Source organism: Zootoca vivipara, chromosome 7 (genome assembly GCF_965207765.1).
Source record: "Zootoca vivipara chromosome 7, rZooViv2.hap1.1, whole genome shotgun sequence".
In the NCBI taxonomy this organism is placed as follows: domain Eukaryota; kingdom Metazoa; phylum Chordata; class Lepidosauria; order Squamata; family Lacertidae; genus Zootoca; species Zootoca vivipara.
The window spans coordinates 56,807,922-56,829,243 of record NC_142590.1 but is presented as its reverse complement, the minus strand read 5'-3'; the positions used below and the strand labels follow the sequence as shown (position 1 = coordinate 56,829,243).

At 44.5% G+C, this 21,322-nt stretch overlaps 1 protein-coding gene across 1 annotated transcript in view; it reads right to left on the bottom strand.

The window, feature by feature from the left end:
• MAPKAPK2 (MAPK activated protein kinase 2) overlaps window positions 1-21,322 on the bottom strand; it is a 93,216-nt gene that overhangs the window by 13,824 nt on the left and 58,070 nt on the right. The window contains exon 2 of the mRNA XM_035121459.3: window positions 2,315-2,454. Coding sequence (XP_034977350.1) covers window positions 2,315-2,454 — 140 coding nt within the window. The remainder of the gene's footprint in view (window positions 1-2,314; window positions 2,455-21,322) is intronic.

Sequence of the window (21,322 nt, the reverse complement as noted above, 5' to 3'; positions counted from 1 at the left end):
AAGAAAGAAACCTATTAAACTGGCCTACAATTTGACTTGCAACTATCTTGATGAGAATCTCTTTGGAAGGGGTGGGGCAGAATGGGCTGCACAAAAGAGCAAAATCCTAATTGGCATCTAATGTAGATTCAAGCTTTGCTTAGAAGTTTTCTACTGTTCAAGATGCTTTGTTACATAAAACAATGAAGAGTTTTCTTCTGTCGGTCTGCTTCTGAAGCTACCTAGGACCTTGACCTGCCCTGTACAATTGCCTATTGCAGCCAATGGTTACAGAAGCACCAAGCAGTTCACACAACCTGTATCACTCCACCCTGCAGCCCCTCGAAACTCAATAATCTTCTCCAAACAATCAGTAGGGCTTTGTCACACAATGTAAGGTAGGAGTCAGTGGATGGGGATGGCCACCAGGTGGAGCACTTTTTGCTAGCAGAGCTCCCCCTGGTGGAAGCTCCCTCGGCTCACATTCAGGCGCTTCCTCTGTCCCTGCTTTTAAAAGTCCAGCAGCAGGACAGGATTCCTAATGTTCAATCTCTTCCCTTCTTGGATAGGAATGACCTTGCCATGTCAGGATTGGATTACTGCAGTGCATTGCATGCTGCAGCTCCTTTGAAGACCACTCAGAACTTTCAAGCTGGTTCAGAATGCAGCAGCAAGTCTGCTAATGTGCACAGCCAGAAATCAATACATTGCATTCATCTTTCAATATATTTATTGGCACCTATTGTGTTTCCAATTTAAAATGCCTTGTTTTGATCTATAAATCCTTCAATGGCCTAGGTCAGGCATCCCCAAACTGCGGCCCTCCAGATGTTTTGGTCTACAACTCCCATGATCCCTAGCTAACAGGACCAGTGGTCAGGGATGATGGGAATTGTAGTCCAAAACATCTGGAGGGCCGAAGTTTGGAGGTGCCTGGCTTAGGTCCAAAGAATCTGGAAAAACTGCTTCCTTCCATTGGAGTCTGCCTGCTTACTTAAATCTACATTAGATTAGGTGTCTTTTCCACTGTGCCGCCATATCCTCTAAAGCTGTATCCCACAAAACATCCAGGGACGTTCTTCTGTGTTACCATACAACTAAAAGTGTTTCACAAAAGAAATCCACGGCTAGTATTTAGACACTCAATAAAGACGTGATGATTTGCCCTAGTTTCTATCTGGCTATTTCCCCACTTGGAGCTGTATTCTTTCTTACTGTGTTGCACTTCCTTACTATGTTTTTTGTTGTTTTGAATGCGGTTCCCACCCCCCCTTGAATTTGTAAGCCACTCTGGGCATCTCTCTGCAAAAAGCAGGGTGTACAGATGTTAAGCAAATAAATAAAATAAAAGCACCCACCCCATCCCTGGATTTAAGCAAGAGTAGCAATTGTGGATTTCTTTTTAAAAAGTAAATTACAACCCAAAGAAATAAATAATCTGGAGCGCTTTACCCAAGAGAAAAGTTTAGAAAGCAGGAAATGAGTTAAAAACAAAACAAAACACCCCACAACTTCTATAATCTCTCCCTGGTTCACACCCTGCCCACCCACCCACAACTCTGCCAGTTTCAGTACCAATTTACCCAAGTAGAAACACTTAACTTTTGTATAACAAATAATAAATTTTTATTTGTACGCAGCCCGCCCCGGCAGGAGCCAGGCTCAGGGCGGCTAACATCATAAAACTAACACCGTGCAGTATACAAAGAACATAAGAACATAAAAGCAGGCAATCAATTAATTAAAATGTGTGTTAAAATTAGTTCAGAGCAAATTAAAATCTGGACAGATGGCAGTTCACGGGTAAAATTGAGAGTGGTTAATATTCTCCAGGGCCAACTGTTACCACTGGTCTTATAAAAGACCTGTGAGCGGGCTAGGAGGCCTCTTTAATGCTTGTTCTTATACAGAAAGAAAAGAATCAGACTGAACCCCGGCCAAAGGCCTGGCGGAACAGCTCCGTCTTGCAGGCCCTGCAGAAAGATGTCAAATCCTGCAGGGCCCTGGTCTCTTGTGGGAGAGCGTTTCAACAGGCCGGGGCCATGGCTGAAAAGGCCCTGGCTCTGGTCGAAGCCAGTCTAATCTCCCTGGGGCCTGGGATCTTCAGGGTGTTATTATTTGCAGGCGGTCCCATAGGTATCAGCTAACTCTTTGCAAGGAAGATCCGCTAACTTTATGGGACTACCCATAAAGGTGGGTCATATCCACATTTAGGGAATGTAGTGAAAAAACAGCATTTCTGACTACAAAGCTCTGTGTGGTGTGTAGCTGTGAGCAGTGGTTAAGCATGGCAAACTGCACAGCTCGCTTTGTCCCATCAAACCACAACACTCACCATTCCATGACTATCAGGAGACATTTTCGACCCTGGTAAAGATTTTCATAGACGTCTATAATCTTCACGATATGAGCACACTGAGATGCCCTCCAGTGCAGCTCCACCTCCCTGCGAGCTTTCGGACAGTCTTGCAGCATCTGGAAAGGGAAAGAGAAAAGGGAAGTGTGAGCATTCTTTTCTCCCTTGCTTTGATTAGCATACTTGTCAATATCATCTTTGCCTAACAATTAACATCTTCCAAGCAATCATTACCCCAGTGTACAGTAGGATAAAGTTTGCATCATGAACCCCATGTGGGATTCAGATTTCACACAATCCCCCCCAAAGAACACAATCTCACAATCTCTCTCTCTCTCTCTCTCTCTCTCTCTCTCTCTCTCTCTCTCTCTCTCTCTCTCTCCTTTTTTCAACTAGTTTGCGTAACAGCTAGGCAAATCATAATTCCCATTTTACAGACTGGGAACTAAGTGACCTTCCATAGTCAACTCAGGAGTGGCTGAGGTGGTAAGTTCAAGGTGGGAGCTTGGGGTTTTCTTGGTGCACCCACAAAGTCCTGACTGGACTGTTACCTTGTCCCTATACCATCCTGGTAAGTGGCAGAGACACTGTTTTCTGTAGAAGGGCATAGCACCATTCCACTATGCCAAGCCACTCCTAGCTTAAGTGACAAACATGAAGTGCATTAACAGGACCCAATTCAATAATTTGCTGAACATTTTATCATATTAAGATTTCTTTTCCCCAGTTTCTTCCAAGAACTTTAGGATGTTACTGTATACTTTCTCTCTTATTTTTGCCCAAGAAACTCACAACAAAATGTAGACTGGGATGAAAGATGGACACGGCCATCTTGAGAACCTCACAAGCAGGGGCTTGAACCAGACATAAAACCACGAAGTCTGATGTAACATTCAGAAGAAGTTGCATTTGAATGCCTTACAAATCTTCTGAGCCAGCAAAACAAATAAAATATCAAGGTATGCACTACCATCTTGTGGTAAATACTGTAACTGCAACTCAGGCCACTTGGCTGGAGCAACCATTTGTGGATGTTAGCAAACCGTCTCCTAACTAAATCCGAGGCTACCCTTCCTGAATCGCAAAATGGTTTTTGACCTCCTAAGGGGAAGGTGGATATGATTTTTACTGTGCGACAGCGTCAAGAAAAAGGCAGGGAACAAAATCAACCCCTATATATGGTTGTTTATTGTCCTGACTAAGACCTTCAACGCTGTAAATGCCTTGTGGACTGTCCTTCTGAAAATTGGCTGCCCAAGTAAATTTGTGAACATCCTTTGGCTCCTCCACAATAATATGATAGCAACAATCACGGATAACGATTCACAGTGAGTTCATGAGTTAAACAGGGATATGTTACACCCCAACTCTATTCCAGTGGTACCTTGGTACTCGAGCGGCTTGGCTCCCAAACAAATTGGCTCCTGAATGCCACAAACCTGGAAATAAGTGTTCCAGTTTGCAAACGTTTTTCGGAAGCCAAACATCTGATGCTGTTTCCGCTTGAGTGCAAGAAGACCCTGCAGCCTACTGGAAGCCGCGCCTTGGTTTCCAAACAGTTTCGGGAGTCATACAGACTCCTGGAACAGATTATGTTCAAGAACCAAGGTACCACTGTTTTTTATCACCATGATCCTACACATTGTTGAAGGGAAACTCCCCATTGGGGTAGAAATCATATATCGAGCAGATGGAAAGCTCTTTAACCTCAGTAGGCTGAAAGCAAAAAGTAAGGTTACCGTAACTTCCGTCATAGAGCTTCAATATGCTGATGACAATGTAGCATGTGCACACTCAGAGGATGACCTCCAAACCATCCTAAATATCTTCGCAGAAGCTTACAGAAAGGGTGGCCTATCACTCAATATCCCAAAAACTAAGTGCTGCACCAACAAGCACAAAACAACCCCTCCGTGCCACAAATCCAACTCAATGGTATAACGTTGGAAAATGTCGATCACCTCTCCTACCTGGGCAGTTATCTTTCCACAGGGGCCAACATTGATGCTGAAATTGAGCATCGCCTGAGCTCTGTGAGAGCAGCTTTCTCGCAAGTGAAGCGCAGAGTGTTTAAGGACTGGGACATTCACATGGAAACCAAAATGCTTGTTTATGAAGCTATTCTACTACCAACCTTACTGCATGCTTGTGAAACATGGACCACTTATGAATGCCATCTCAAACTCCTCAAAAGATTCCACCAACAGTGTCTCTGTAAATTTTTACGCATCACTCGGGAAGACAGGCAAACTAATGCCAGTGTACTGGAAGAAGCAAAGATCACCAGTGTCAAAGCAGTGATTCTTAACCATCAACTTCGTTGGACTGTTCATGTTGTTTATATGCTTGATTGTCATCTTCCAAAGCACTACTCTATTCAGAACTTAAAAATGGAAAGTGTAATGCTAGTGGACAACAAAAAAGATTTAAAGATGCTCTCAAGGCAAATATTTAAAAATGCTGTATAAGCACAGAAAATTGGGAAACACTGGCCTGCGAGTGCACCAATTGGAGAAGAGCCTTTACCAAAGGTGTCATGGATTTTGAAGAAGCACGAAGCCAGGGCGAAAAGGAGGTACATTTGGCAAACCCTGATTGTGATCAACTCCCACCCGGAAACCTATGTCCCCACTGTGGAAGGATCCAGAATTAGCTTCCACAGTCACTTACGGACTCACTGTTAAGACCCTGTTCATGGAAGACAATCTTACTCAGCTACAAGTGATCACTGAAGAAGCAGCAGCAGCTGGGTCAGATACAGTATGCAAATTCCATCTGGGATACAATACTAGAAATTAATATGCTTAATTTAGTCCAGCAAATAGCAATTAAATATGCATTTAGAGAAACATTTAGCAATCAGAAACTCTTTAAGTATTTAATTAAAATAATTGGGGGGGGGGAATTAAACCCATTAACAACCAAACAGATCAGGGCAAAACCATACCGCAATGGCAGAAAATAGCATGACCTGCTACTCCCACTGGGTACTTTAAGTTCTATCCGCATTAAGTTCCCAAAGCCTTTATTTGCCAGTCAAAATAGAGAATTAGGTAGTGCCAGGTGCTACTCAGTCCGTTTTTTGGTACTGAGCACTATTGATACCCATGTGTAGTGCTAGGCACACTGTCCATGATGCTGAATCCCCCAAGCCAGGTCTCTCGAATTCATTTAACCTAAGCTACAATTGATGCTGCAAGAATCTTAAAGATGCCTTTGTGAACGGACTATGCTGTACTGCATATATTAGATAGGTGGAAGCAAGCAAGCAGGAGAGGCTGCTGTGGTGGGGAGAAGCTATGAAACTGGCATCAGGACAGTTCCCCTGGGCTGGGCAAGGAGAAGGCAGCAGTGTTGTGGTTGGGCCAGTACAGATGCATCAGCGGAGACAATCTGGTGCTTCCGAGACAGTTTGGTACTTCTGCCAATGCATACATGTAGTCCCGGACTCAAACACACACACATCTCGTCGCACCCAGGCAGGTTCCAGCGATGACAGTGGTAGGAGGCCAACTCTGCAGCCCTGCTCCACCACACTAGCCGCTACTGGGAGCAGTTATGTTCATTCTTCAGTCTGCACTGTTCCTTTAAATCTAGACCTCAAATGACAACAGGCTTCCTCAACCTCGGCCTTCCAAATGTTTTGAGACTACAATTCCCATCACCCCTGACCACTGGTCCTGCTAGCTAGGGATCATGGGAGTTGTAGGCCAAAAACATCTGGAGGGCTGCAGTTTGGGGATGCCTGAATTACAAGGATTGGAGTGGCCACAGTCCTTTTGGCTTCTAGTTTAGAAATCTAGCAAGCTGAGCATGATTTGGCTACTTGGGGGTTGGGGGGGTTGAGAGAGACACTTTTAAGATCTCCCCCAACATTTCTCTCCTAATTCAAGCACCCCACCCACCCACCCAAGGACTGCACTAAAGCCAGAAAAAAGAGCTTAGGCCCTTCCAAGAAGAGGATTCAATCCTGCAAAGTTAAAACAAGCAAGAAAGTATTTTGTCATAGCAGTGCTCTCTACTGCAGATCAACAATTCACAACACACCATGATAAAATAACAGCCCATTGAAATCTATGGTATATCTAGCTAGCTAGCTATCATCTATATCAGGGGTCAGCAAGGTTTATCTTGCCTGGGTCAGATCGGTCCTGTGAAGATCCCTCCATGGGTCGGATTTTCGGTGTCTGCACAGACGTGTTTTTTTGCGTCTGAGCATGCGTAAACGCAATTTCCAGCGTCGCAGAAATGAGTCCCCACTCCGCGTTGCACCAGTTTAGCGCCACGCGCAAGCAGGCCGGTCAAACTACCTCCGCGGGCCGCTTCCGGCCCATGGGCCTTAGGTTGCTGACCCCTGATCTATATCTATCAACAGCAGCAACAAAAAGAGGAATGCACTGAAAAAACATGATTATGTGGCCTGTGGTGCCACCCAGTGGTTGAGATTATTCAAAATGTTTCACTCCTAGAATTGCAACATAACCAGACCTCCCCTCAGGCCAGTAAGTCCAGGGAGGACCAGGTAAAATCCGCCACATGGCCATGAGGTTACAGTGACCTTGGACCAGTCACTCTCTCTCAAGCCAACAGTTTGGTGCTGTGCTGCTGCTGCCTTCCCAACAGTCATTGTTGCTGCTTACTGTGCTTACTGTGAGGTAGCAGTGGAGACGGAGGTTATACACTGGCAGAGCCAATCCAGCGCTCTCACACATCCCTGACTGCACCACTGCCCGGCCCTAGTAAGTGGAAGCAGTATCCCTATTGCAAGGGTAGCAGTACAGCAGCACCTCCTTTCTTGCTCAGCCGCTGCCAGCTCTGACGATATTAATGATGATGATGATTCAGGGTGGATAAAAATCAATGGTTTAAATAAAACAAATTTGGATTTTTAAAATTTAAATCAGATTTTTAAAATACAGGTGAAATTCGGAAAATTAGAATATCGTCAAAAAGTGCATTTATCTCAGTAATGCAACTTAAAAGTTGAAACCAATATATGAGATAGGTGCATGACATGCAAAGCAAGATATGTCAAGCCTTTATTTGTTTTAATTGTAATTATTTGCCGTTAGGTGGGTCAAATATAAATGGAATGTAATTAATGAAATGTATTTTTGTTTATTTTGTATTATTGTAACTATATGTTTTATTACTGTGGAATTTCCAAAAGAAAGTATTTGTAAAAATTAAAATAAAAATAAAAAGTTGCATTACTGAAATAAATGCATTTTTTGACGATATTCTGATTTTCACCTGTAAAATGCTTTTGGAGGAAAAATCTTTTTAAAGATAGTTTTCTATTTAAGTTACATTATAGTCCAAAGGCTATTCATCAGGAAATAAGGATTTGTTTAAAGTTTTTTCATGTGTGCTAAAACTCAGTCTAGGGTTTGTTTGTTTTTTAAAAAATCATTTAACTACATCAGTTAACAAACATGGATACATATGCTATAATGTTATTGTTTTAGTTAAATAAATTGTTTAAATAGTTATTAAGGAAATGATTATTTTTTCCCCTTCCAATAAAGTACAGCAGAAAAGTTTTCCAAATATAAACAGTTAACTTATTAAACCTCACAATAATTTCATAATTATCTGACAATGTATTTCTAATAGTATAATCAAATCAGTAATTTTTGATATAACTGTAAAAACTACTCTGGAAATTTATTATTCCAAAAATGAAACCTTAATCTGGTTGTACATATTAAGATTACACCAGCAAGAATGAGTCTTTCTGTAAAAAAATGATTTAAATAAAGTCTTACTGCCTAGTGATTTAAATCGATTTGATTTAAATCAAATCCACCCTGTTACTATTATTAATAATAATTTCCACCTTTCCTCCCAAAGAAGCCCTGTGCAGAAACCAACAAAGCAAAACAACAACTTTTTTACAACAAACATTGAAAAAATATGTAAAGCAGATGAAATATCCTTACAAGTGTTAATAATATTTCAAGGTTGCTGAAAAGTTCTATCTAAACATCAATAAGAAGGAGCCTCACTGGAGACTGCAAGCTATTTATATATTTGTTTATTTAACAAATTTCATCTGGTTCTGTCAAGAACATTTTTTAAAAAATGATAGTCCTTTGGCAACTGCCCCATTATATTCATTGAGAAGACTTCTAACGCTTTGGGAAATGTTTCAGATCTCAACCAAAATGACATGTTTGTCAAAAGGTCTGAACTGAAGGGACCCCACTATCTGAACTGTTCTGAAGGGTTTTTCTTTCCTTTTCTTAGCACCACTCTAAGTATATATGTGAAGCTAAGGTTTTCTTTTTGCCCCAGCATGCATCACTTTACTCTAAGAACCCATTTGCTCTGTATACATTTAAAGCATCATCATATCACTTTAAACATTTATGGCTTCCCCCCCCCCCAAAGTATCCTGTAGTTACAAACTGTAGTTTGTAAAGGGTATTGAGCAGGCATCCCCAAACTGCGGCCCTCCAGATGTTTTGGCCTACAACTCCCATGATCCCTAGCTAACAGAACCAGTGGTCGGGGAAGATGGGAATTGTAGTCCAAAACATCTGGAGGGCCGAAGTTTGGGGATGCCTGGTATTGAGAGTTGTTTGGCGATCCCTATGATGCTTCTTTAAATGTATAATTCAGATGGGACCTTAATAATTAAATTTGTAAATTCACCTGAAGAACACACAGCAGTAAACAACATAAAAATGCACAATAAAAAGAGGAATAAAAACAAAAACTAACCAATAACCCCATTCCTACAAACACATTTAAAAGGGCATAGAATGTTTTATTAGCCCAGGCTTCCTCAAACTCAGCCCTCCAGATGTTTTGAGACTACAATTCCCATCATCCTTGACCACTGGTCCTGCTAGCTAGGGATCATGGGAGTTGTAGGCCAAAAACATCTGGAGGGTCGAGTTTGAGGAAGCCTGAATTAGCCCAACACCTTGTTAAAGAGAAACATGTTCACCTAGCAACTAAATATATGCAATGAAGGCGCCAGGTGAGTCTCCCTGGGGAGTGCATTCCACAAATGGGGAGCCACTGCAGAAAAGGCCCGTTCTTGTGTTGCCACCTTCTGGACCTCTTGTGGAGGAGGCAGATGAAGAAGGGCCTCTGAGGATGATTGCAGAGTCTGGGTTGGTTCATATGGGAAGAGGCAGTCCCTGAGGCACTGTGGTCCTGAGCCATTTTGCACTGAACTGAAACTGCCATTATGTAGCGTATTCACCCAGTCTGTTTTATAAATTTTTTATAATCTATTCATAATCTAATCTATTTTATTTGAAAAGATTCAATTTGAAAAGACCATTTTGGAGCTCCTTTTTTCACCACTTGAAACAATCTGGTGTTGACAGAAAACTTGGCCACCCCATTGCTCACCCCAGCCCTAGAACCATTTCATACTCTGCCACAGAGTATTTGTCATTTTACTACAGGTAGGCTGCAGCAAAATACATTTCCCAACTTCTCCAGCAGGAGGAGCCCATTGCTTTAAACACCACCACTTTGTTTCTTTTTCAAACGAATTATTTCTCAGCCCAGCAACCCCTCCTCCTTACATCATTTGTGTGTAACAGTTTATTACCCTTGGGGAGCATAAACAAGGCAGTGTTAATTATACCTTGCATGTTTGCAAATACAGAGCATCAAGGTGTCTATATCTGAAGCTGTTGACGTTTGTCCAATGGAGCCCAGACTGGATGTCAAATGCTTTGCAATTGCACCCAGACTCTCAAGTATATTTTGCCTTTTAGTTTTTTTAATCGAAAACTTCAGAGGGACAGTTTTACACAGCCTGTCATAAGACAGGAAACCCCTCCCCACTTAAAGAGGAAAGGTCCCTTTCATGCATACATTTTTTAATTAAAATCCTTGACCTAATATCAACATTTCACATGTGATATTGTCAGAAATTACCAGCTAGCAACCAGAGTTTTCACTTCTGCATGGAAAACAGTGTTAAAATGGAGAGAGCTACAGTAATAGAACAGGGGTATACAACACACTTTCAATACATAAATCTCTCCGGTTAAATTGAAAAGACTCTGAAAAGCTGTTGCCAGTCGGAAGAGGCTAAACAAGGCTAGATGAACCAGTGGCTATATATGAGATTTCATATATAAATTATCCAGTATTCTCAGATTGTAGGGTTTGTTTGCTTGTTAGTTCGAAATACTGATGCATAATGAATTCCCCTACTGTTACTTTGTGAGCCCAAAACAGGAGTGCTACCCGCCAGCATCTCTTTGCTTATGATTTTACAAATCTGTAAAGGTGGATTTAATTAAATTCCAGGATTTCATTAATCATGTGTTTTGATACCCTAGTCAGAAATGCAATGGGGTAGTGCTGGCCTTAGATTCTCAAGATGCAAAATAATAAAGGCTGTACTTCAAAAGCAAAAACAGCTAGAATATTAGCTAAAATATTAGATACGTCAGCACAATGCTATAGCAGCATGGAGCAGAAACCAATACAGATGAAAGGGTAAATTTAAAAAAAAAGCTTGTTGCATCTGGTAAATGTTATTAGATGCAATGAAAATATTGCTCTCCCACCCCCAATTCCACGAACACATGTGGACAATTTTTATTTTTTATTTTATTTAGCAAGAATTACATGCCACATAATTTTAAAAGATTTCTAAGAGAGTGACACAGAATAGTATAAAATATTTGCTTATTTCCCTGGTGTGAGCCATTCTTAAGGAACTGCATCATCTCTGACACTAGGACTTGCATACTGCCGAAAGAGATTTTCTGTTCATGCCTTGGTTTTAGCCAGAAAAGGGATGTTGTTCACCTGGCAACAAATGCCGACCTATCATTGAGGTAGCAAACCTGTTGCTGGGCTGTACCACTTCAGACTGTATGCGGGGACTCACAAGGCTGAATGCTTCTCTATACCCCTCCATGTAGAAAACTGACATGTCAAGGAAGAAAAGTTGTGGCTTAAGCTACTTTTCAATAGGGATCTTTGACTCTCTTTTTGTGGGGAGGGGGAGTATGGAGAAGCATTACATTATGTGGTTTTTTTCAACTAAAGTCCGAAGTGGTAGAGTCCAGACACAGGTTTACTACCTGGATGAGAATTAGGCCAAAGTTGCAGCAACAGAAATAGAAGATTACTCACCCTACATTGTTTCTGGAGCACTTGAAAGAGACAGAGGGAGATGCACATATAAGGAAATGTCGCCTTATCTTCAGTTCTCTAAGCATTCGTTTATGGCTTTGAAGGGGGAAATTCACCATGCTCTACTGCACATACAAACATGCATAGGGTAGCAGTATGTAAATAGCACATAAATCACATCTGTCAATCATGGCAATCAAGTCGCTCACATCTTATAGGAATCAGTTCATAACAGCAGTCATAGTTTATGACACAAGTAGTCTCATGGTCCAATATGCCTGCCAATAGCATCATTTCATGTGTGACAGCTGACAAAGCCAAGGTAACTTTGAAATGCTCCTGTTACCACATATCAAGTTGTTCAAACTACAGTCATACCTCATGTTATAGACGCTTCAGGTTATATGTTTTCTGGTTGCGGACCACTGGAAACCCGGAAGTACCAGAACGGGTTCCTTCCGGGTTTCGCCAATCATGCATCGCGGATGCACAGAAGCGCCAAATCACGCCAGCGCAGACGCAGCGCTTCAGGGTGCGAATGCTGCGGGTTGCGGACACGCCTCTGTCACGGATTACATCCGCAACCCGAGGTTCCACTGTATATAGAAGGTTGCCAGGTGATGCCCAAAATAGTCCATGCCAACATAAAAAGCAACTCATCACATGGCAATAGCCACCACACAATTAAATGTAAAGACTTTACATTGGTTTTACTCAAGGGCTATTCTGACGAGAATAAGCCAGGTCTCCACTCCCATTCCCCAGACAGGCCACTATATGGATCATTCCCTCCATATAGTCCTCTTACCCTTTAGGACAGCTGGGTTCCAGATAGAGGCGGATTTCGGGGAGCGCGACTGGTTCACCTGCATGGGGTGCTGAGCCGAGAGAGCACTGCAGGGGGCGCTGCAACAATGATGGACAACGGAAGGCAAGAGGCAGGGGGCAAGCTGAATTTTGGCGTTGCACAGGGCATTACTGAAATATTAAAGCCCAAAGTCCGCCACTGGTTCCAGGTGAGACTATGCTCTTGAGGGGAAAGTGGATTTAGCCAAGGGACCACCAGGAGAAAGGGAATGGATATGAAAAAAGTTTGCTCCCCAACAGACAGCAAGCAACTGTTATAGCAAGCTTTTCCTTGGCTTAGGGAGATTTGGGCCTAGTTCAGCTGTCACTTCCAAGCTTGCAACTGTGCCATGGATCGGTCTATTTCACACTTTTAGTTATTTATGCATAACATCCTGCAAACCACCTCAAAGCGATTTCACAATAAAAACATCAATAAAAACAACTACAGAATTCCATATTTAAAACAATTATAACAATGTTTTCTAAAATGGGGGGGGGGATCAAATGTAAAAACAATTTCAAATCCAATACAGATATATATACCGGGATAGTCTCTTCACCATTTCTGGATTTCCTCTAACCATAATTTTTGGCAGATTTTGTGAGTTCTATGTTCATTAGTTCCTAAAAGCCACTACTACCACACTTTCTATACCATTATTTCCCATCAAAGACTCCCGAGTAATTCCCCCCTCAAAAATGTAGGTCCCCCAACATTCCCCTCTGCATATGCCTACCTGCCCAAAGAACGACCGGAAGCAAACCCTAAAAACCATTTTAATGCTTGTGTCACCACACTTCAGCCAGCATTTTCCCAAAAAGAAAAGGCTTTTTTAAAAAAAATTGTTTGTGCACATGAAAATAGATTTTTCATCCCCCTCCCCCGTCCTGGCACATGAGGCTTGTACAAGTTACTGTATAAACATTCACAGTGTTAAGTTCATAAGGAAAGATGGCTGAGGGGCGGGGGCAGGGAGAATGAAAACAGGGCAATTGCATTCTCTTGTGGACCAAAGGACACTGCCGCTTTTTTTTGGCGCTACTGTTAAAACCCCAAAGGTTTTGTTTAAAATCCCTGCCTGAAGGCAGATAAAGAGGCTTCCCTGGAATCCAAACTGCAACCAGCAATGCCAGACCAACAAGTCTATGACAGCTTGTGGAAAGAATGCAGCACATGGCCAGCCGAGTATGCATGAGACCCAGCCACCAGGCGTACAATCTGCAGAGGGTCAAGAGAGGAAGAAAGGAGGGTGTCGGTTGAGGCAAAGCATTGGCACCACACTGAGACTTCAAGATACAGTACTTCATGGGCAAACAAGGCAGAGAGGTCTCTGCTACAAATTAAAAAGGGAGAATGAATGAAAGAGTTCCTCTGGATCAAAAGGTTATCAAGACAATCAGTGAATGCATGCTCAAATAGCCTTTAATAATCCCTCATTCAGATACAGTAGTGTGATGCTACATTCCAGGAGCTATCCCTCCAACTCGAAAAGGGGGGGAGGGCAGAGCTAGTGGGCTCATACCCATCCTCCTTCGCTGACCTGGTTCACATGTAACACTAAGCCAAACCGTGGCTTACTCTTAATGTGCAGGCTCCCGGAAAGAAGATAGCAGTAGCTCTGGTTCTCCTCCTATCCTGCTGCTGTGAGCTGAAGCCAGTTTTGTTAATCTTAGTGCTACGGCCACACCCAGGCTTGCAGTTTATCTTGGTCCAAGACGTACCATAAGCCAGGGGTCAGCAACCTTTTCCAGCCATGGGCCGGTCCACTGTCCCTCAGACCATGTGGTGGGCCGGAGTATATTTTGGAGAGAGAAAAATGAATGAATTCTTCTGCCCCACAAATAACCCAGAGATGCATTTTAACTAAAAGCACACATTCTACTCATGTAAAAACACACTGATTCCCGGAAGTCCTTAGGTTGCCTACCCCTGCCCTAAGCTGTAGCTCAGGGGTCAGCAAACTTTTTCAGCAGGGGGCCGGTCCACTGTCCCTCAGACCATGTGGTAGGCCGGAGTATATTTTGGAGAGAGAAAAATGAACGAATTCCTCTGCCCCACAAATAACCCAGAGATGCATTTTAACTAAAAGCACACATTCTACTCATATAAAAACAACACTGATTCCTGGACCATCCACGGGCCAGATTGAGAAGGCGATTGGGCTGGATCTGGACCCCGGGCATAGTTTGCCTACCCATGCTGTGGCTTGTTGCTTGTGGTTTGTCTGAGGGAGAGAATTGGTCCATTGTGTGAGAGATGGGAACATGCATATAGGACTGGTGGTTAATCTTTATAAACCTGACATTATATTTGTTTTCCCACCAGTGGTGACAACAACTGTCCGACATGAGTGCAACAGTGAAGCAGATTGTAGCTTCTCGTGGACTTAATTTCTTAAGACAGAAAATCACAGGAAAGCACTATGACAGCTGCACCAAAGACTCTTGTTCAAACCTTCAGGCCTCTTCAGCAACACTGACTTCACTCATTGGGAAAATACAGCAGCACGACAGTTACCTGTTTAATTGGGAGTCAAAGGCTTCTATAAGCTGTCATTGCACAGCGTCTGTGGAGAGGGAACCTGGATGAGCAGAACCAAAAATGATTTTGCTCAAGGAAATACATCTATGGGGAAGGGGGTTATCATGGGGTGTGTTTTTATGGGTGGTCCCATTTTATCTAACTCTACAATTCTAGGACCTTTGCGTCATATGTTATATGAAAGAACCTCAATAAAGCACATTTGCTCTCATGCAACCCCTGTAAATAAGATAAACTTGGTGTTCCCTCAAAGCAGTTCAAAATGTTAACACTATAAACAGAAAAGGAAACAAAAAAGTCCTAAGAGGCTGGAGGAAGTCATTTCATAGTCCTGTAACAGCCTGTGAAACGGGGAGATCCCCACCTGAAAAGTATGACCTTCAAAGTGGAAGCCCAGGCTGTCAAAATAGTTCCCTGGCTATTAATAGTGTACAAGCCAGAGTCATAACAGTCATTTGAGGGGGTAAAGAGCGAGTGGGAGCCCTAGCCCTTGTTATAAAGGAAAAAGTTTACTCAAAGGGGAAGTTTTTCAACCATATTCATAGCATTTCCCCCAAACCAAATAGTAGAGCAGCCAGGCACTCCAGTCTGCCAAACCCGGTGAAGCTCTTTCCAGCATGCTATCACTGGATAACTCTATTAATCCTAGGTTCCTTGTACTGCTAAAACATGGGGGGAATACTTTATATTGTCAGGGGCTGAACAGAATAATACAGTGACAGGTTGGAGGCTATTAACACTTAAACCAGGGGTAGGCAACCTAAGGCCCGGGGGCCGGATGCGGCCCAATCGCCTTCTCAATCCGGCCCGCAGACGGTCTGGGAATCAGCGTGTTTTTACATGAGTAGAATGTGTGCTTTTATTTAAAATGCATCTCTGGGTTATTTGTGGGGCATAGGAAATCGTTCATTTTTTCCCTTCAAAATATTGTCTGGCCCACCACATGGTCTGAGGGATGGTGAACCGGCCCCCTGCTGAAAATAGTTGCTGACCCCTGACTTAAATAGTATAACACTTGAACCAACTTGCTGCAACCAACCAAACAGGATTGCCAGCTCTTCTGAAGCTTTGTCAGGCTTAAATTCTAAAATGGAACAAGATGGGAACTGAACAAGTTCTCCCAAAGTGTCCCTTTCAGAAAGGGAACTTGCTAGATGTCATTTATTCAAATGCTCACACATGCTTTCCATTGTTCTATTTCAAGGGTAAGACAGTTCCATAAAGAAAAATGTTGCTTCTTAAGAGCAAAAAAGCTCTGTGACATTTTCTACCAGGCCTAGATCAAGGCCTAGATCATTCCAGGCCTAGATCAAGGAGGGTAAGAGGGAGTACATGCCCCCAGTGGCAGGTAGGGGGATGGCAAAGCAGCAACCTGCATGAGAGAGAGGGGAGAGATGTGCTGGGGCCACAGCACACATTTGGGTGGAATCTACACCATAGCTGCGATCCGGGATCGGCAGCGCGCGCATGACCGGAAGTTGCGTGACGCAACTTCCGGTGGCGCTTCGCCCTTCTATGGGCACCAGAAAATGGCGGCGCCAGCGCCGGAAGTCACTTCCGCGCATGACCGGAAACGCGTAAAAGCGACTTCCGGCGCCAGCGCCGCCATTTTCTAATGCCCATAGAAGGGCAAAGCGCCAACGGAAGTCGCGTCACGCAACTTCCAGTCATGTGCGGAAGCGACTTCCGGCGCCGGCGCCGCCATTTTCTGGTGCCCATAGAAGGGCAAAGCGGCACCAGAAAAATGGCCGCCAGGCAGAAGCCAATTTAAGGGACAATACCGGGATTTTTAACCAAACGGGAGACCGCCGGGAAACGGTAAGAAAAAAGGGGTTTTCCCGGTGGATACGGGATACTTGGCAGCTATGATCTACACACACATTTTAAAAAAACGCTTTGAAAATACTTTTTTTAAAAAATGAAAATGTTTTGGAAAGTACATAGAATTTTGCATAGCTCACTTCTAGTGTCACATTTGTATATTGCACTTTACACACATTTAAAACGTGTTTGGGGTTTGTTTGTTTTTTGTTGCAGCTGTGTAGCTGAGTCCTTGGTGCCTCCTTACATTCCAGAGACCAGGAATGTAAGGAGTCACCAAGTGTGTGCTTGCAAGCCTGCAGTGCATCTTTCTTTTCTTTCTCCCTTACTGTGCCATTGTCAGGGGGTGGGTGCTGACTCCTCCTTTATGTTCATGCTGAACCTTTGTTTACCCCCTGCTGCCATGACTCTCAGCAGCAGCAGGGGAGTGTAGTGCGGGAGGCAATGCAGACCTAAGGGTAAAATTTATACATTGGTCACTGGTCTATTTTTCTCCATTAAAAATTTGCAAAGCACGGCAGTGGCGAGCAGGGCAGCCCAAATTTTGGTCCTTAACTCTCAGGTGACTGGTATGGTGTGTTTCATACTTCCCTTCTGAAGGGAAAGACAGAAAACAGGCATTTGCCCAGTCAAATCCAGAAACAACAGATAGCTCACTTGTTGGGGGAGAAGAGATGCTGGTTTTTCTTAGTCTGCAGAGATACCTTTACTCGGGTATTACCGGTAGGAGAAAAAATAATGCTAAGGAAACAGAGTGGACTTGCACTGCAAACAGTTCCACTACAGTCAGATTCAGCAGAGAGATGGTTTTGACAATGCTGTCATAGACAATTAATAAGCAGTTAGGCTCAAAGAAAAAGACTTCAGGGAACCTGTTTTCAAAATGCTGCATCAGGTAGACTAACCGCTGCTAATCTCTCCCTCGGGAGCTGCCAGCATTAGGGCCTTTAATTCAGTACTGCAGGCCATTAATTAAATATGCTACAGGTCACTATGCCTAAAAGCCACTCTATGAAATCACTTAAGAGCTTAAACTACAGGACAAAAATGTGGTTTGGTGGTCACAAAAGAATCTGAAAGCCTAAAGAAATTATTCCTACCCTCTTTATTTAGATTTCTTTCCCATCCGAACTAAAGGGTTCAAGGCCCCAACTTAATACTCTTACTCAAGACTATGCCAGCTTGATGCCTGCCATACATTTTGGTCAAAATTCCCATCAACCCCAGCCAACAGTTGGGCAACCTTACACAAGTCACCCAAGGACCAGTTTATTTTCACAGGTTTTGTTCTCTCCCCCAATCTTTCTGATTGGGCATATAGTCACATAGGCAAGTCATGTACACAAGTGGACTAGGTGGTCGAGGATATGAATGAATGAATCTATTATTTCGGTCACAGACCAGTTCCAACTCACATACAAAATCAGGGAAGTCATGAAACACAATAGGGATACATTTAAATTGGCAGTTCGGTATAACTGGGACAGTACAGATATAGCAGCAGTTAAAATATATAAATTATATCTTACTCACTAAAATGTCATTTAAAACCTTTATCATGATGATATCACAGCTTGTTCCCTAAGTTTTATGGCAATCGCACAGAATTTGGCCACCTTTAAAGTGATCTCTGTATCTTTGGGTCAAGGACATGGCCAACAACCATTCACATTGTCACAGTGCTGTCAAACATAGTGCTGTCAGGCAGGTGTGCAACAATTTGGTTTAAATATTATTGGCTCATGAAGTTCAGGTGTCACCTCTCAAATCATCTTTTGCCAGCTACTCTAGTAAAGCCTTTATGTATTCTGGGAAGCTTTTGCCCTGCTGGGCACATGATCATTTTATCTAAAGTTTGTACTTATCCGTTGTATGTTATATTATGATATTGTGGTTATAATTGCTTTAAGCCTCCCTGAATGTTACATATGCAGGTTAGAATGAGTAAGAGCTGAGGAACCTTTATCAACTCAAGGGCCACATTCTCTCCTGGCTAACTTTCCAGGGGCCACATAGCAATGGTTGACAGGGCCAGAGGTAACAGTTAGGCACAGCAACATCCATGGTTCTTGACCGTTGTTCAGTAGACTATATTCCAGCCACACAATTTTAGAGGTTTCTTTCTGTACATACATGCCCCACACAACCATTCCTTCTTCCAAGAAAGAGGCATTGTCAGTACATCTGTTGTTGTTGTTGTTTAGTTGTTTAGTCATGTCCGACCCTTCGTGACCCCATGGACCAGAGCACGCCAGGCACTCCTGTCTTCCACTGCCTCCCGCAGTTTGGTCCAACTCATGTTGGCAGCTTCAAGAACAATGTCCAACCATCTCGTCCTCTGTCGTCCCCTTCTCCTTGTGCCCTCCATATTTCCCAACATCAGGGTCTTTTCCAGGGAGTCTTCTCTTCTCATGAGGTGGCCAAAGTATTGGAGCCTCAGCTTCACGATCTGTCCTTCCAGTGAGCACTCAGGGCTGATTTCCTTAAGAATGGATAGGTTTGATCTTCTTGCAGTCCATGGGACTCTCAAGAGTCTCCTCCAGCACCATAATTCAAAAGCACCAATTCTTCAGCGATCAACCTTCTTTATGGTCCAGCTCTCACATACATCATACATACATCTACTTATGTACAATACCGTGTTTCCCCTTTTTTAAGACACCGTCTTATAACTTTTTTTCCTCAAAAAAACACACGGTGGCTTATTTTCAGGGGGTGTCTTTTTTTTTAAGTGCTGGTACAACTGGGTCCCACTGGCTCAGGACACTCGGTGCTCTCTTCCGCGCACATTATAAACACCACACTCTAGCCTACTGTGCTATCCAGGTTTTACTGTCAACCAGGCTGGCAGCAGCTCTCCAGAATTTCAAACTTGGGGGTACCTGGGGGTTAAACCTGGGATCCTTCTGCTCCCCGGGCTCTCTCACGCCGGCCGAGGAATGAGGAGGGAGGCCGTGACCCGTCCCGCTCTGAGATGCTTGTGAGGGAAGCGCGAGGGGGACGAGGCTTGGGCCCATGCCCCTGGCGCGCGCGCGCGGCTGAATGACGAGCCGAAGCGGAACCTTTTCTCTGTGGGGGGGGGAGACGCGCGCGCGCGCAAACACACACACACACTGAGAGAGAGACACGCACAGGGAGAGAAAGAAAGAGACGCGCGCACACACACACACACACACACAGAGACGCACGGGGGAGAGAGAGAAAGAGACGCGCGCACACACACACAGAGAGAGACGGACGCACGGGGGAGAGAAAGAAAGAGACGCGCACAAACACACACACAGAGAGAGACGGATGCACGGGGAGAGAAAGAAAGAGACGCGCACAAACACACACACAGAGAGAGACGGATGCACGGGGAGAGAAAGAAAGAGACGCGCACAAACACACACACAGAGAGAGACGGATGCACGGGGAGAGAAAGAAAGAGACGCGCACAAACACACACACAGAGAGAGACGGATGCACGGGGAGAGAAAGAAAGAGACGCGCACAAACACACACACAGAGAGAGACGGATGCACGGGGAGAGAAAGAAAGAGACGCGCACAAACACACACACACAGAGAGACGGATGCACGGGGAGAGAAAGAAAGAGACGCGCACAAACACACACACAGAGAGAGACGGATGCACGGGGAGAGAAAGAAAGAGACGCGCACAAACACACACACAGAGAGACGCACGGGGGGGGAGAGAGAGAGACGCGCGCGCACACACACACACACACAGAGAGAGACGGACGCACAGGAAGAGAAAGAAAGAGACGCGCGCACACAGAGAGAGAGACGCACGGGGGAGAGAGAGAAAGAGACGCGCGCACACACACACACACAGAGAGAGACGGACGCACGGGGGAGAGAAAGAAAGAGACGCGCGCGCACACACACACACACAGAGACGCACGGGGGAGAGAGAGAAAGAGACGCGCGCGCACACACACACACAGAGACGGATGCACGGGGAGAGAAAGAAAGAGACGCGCACAAACACACACACAGAGAGAGACGGACGCACAGGGAGAGAAAGAAAGAGACACGCGCACACACAGAGAGCGTGCGGCTGCAGCACACACAGAGAGCGTGCGGCTGCAGCGCTCACGAAGCAGCGCTGCACTTAGGGGAAGATGGCCAGGGAGGGGGGCTGCGGGGTCAAGGCAATGCGTGAAAGGGAGGGATGGCGAGGAAGAAGTGGGGAGTGAAGTGATCGGGGCTTTAACATGCCCGCACGCGCAAAAGGGAGGCTCGGAATGTGGAGATCGGTTCTGGCTGCTTCTCTTAAAGTGCCGCAAGTAACGAGCCTCTCTCTCTTTCCTCCTGCCGCTCGTGCCCTTGGTGCTTCGTGCGGCGCTGCTTCACGCTTTGTCAGCGCTGCAGCCGCCACCGCTTCTGGGCACCCACCCGACCCCGCAGGCTTCCTCCTCCTGCCGCGGCCGGCATTGCAGGAGCTGGGTCCTGCTGGCTGGTGCTCCGTGCGGCACTGCTGCACGCTTTATTGGCACTAAAGCAGCCACCGCCGCTTCCGGGCACTGACCCGACCCGGCAGGCTTCCTCCTCCTGTCGCGGCCGGCATGCTGGGTCCTGCTAGCTGGTGCGGAAGTATGGCTTATTTTCGGGGTATGTCTTATAGCTCTCAAATGGTTAAAAACCCTGCCA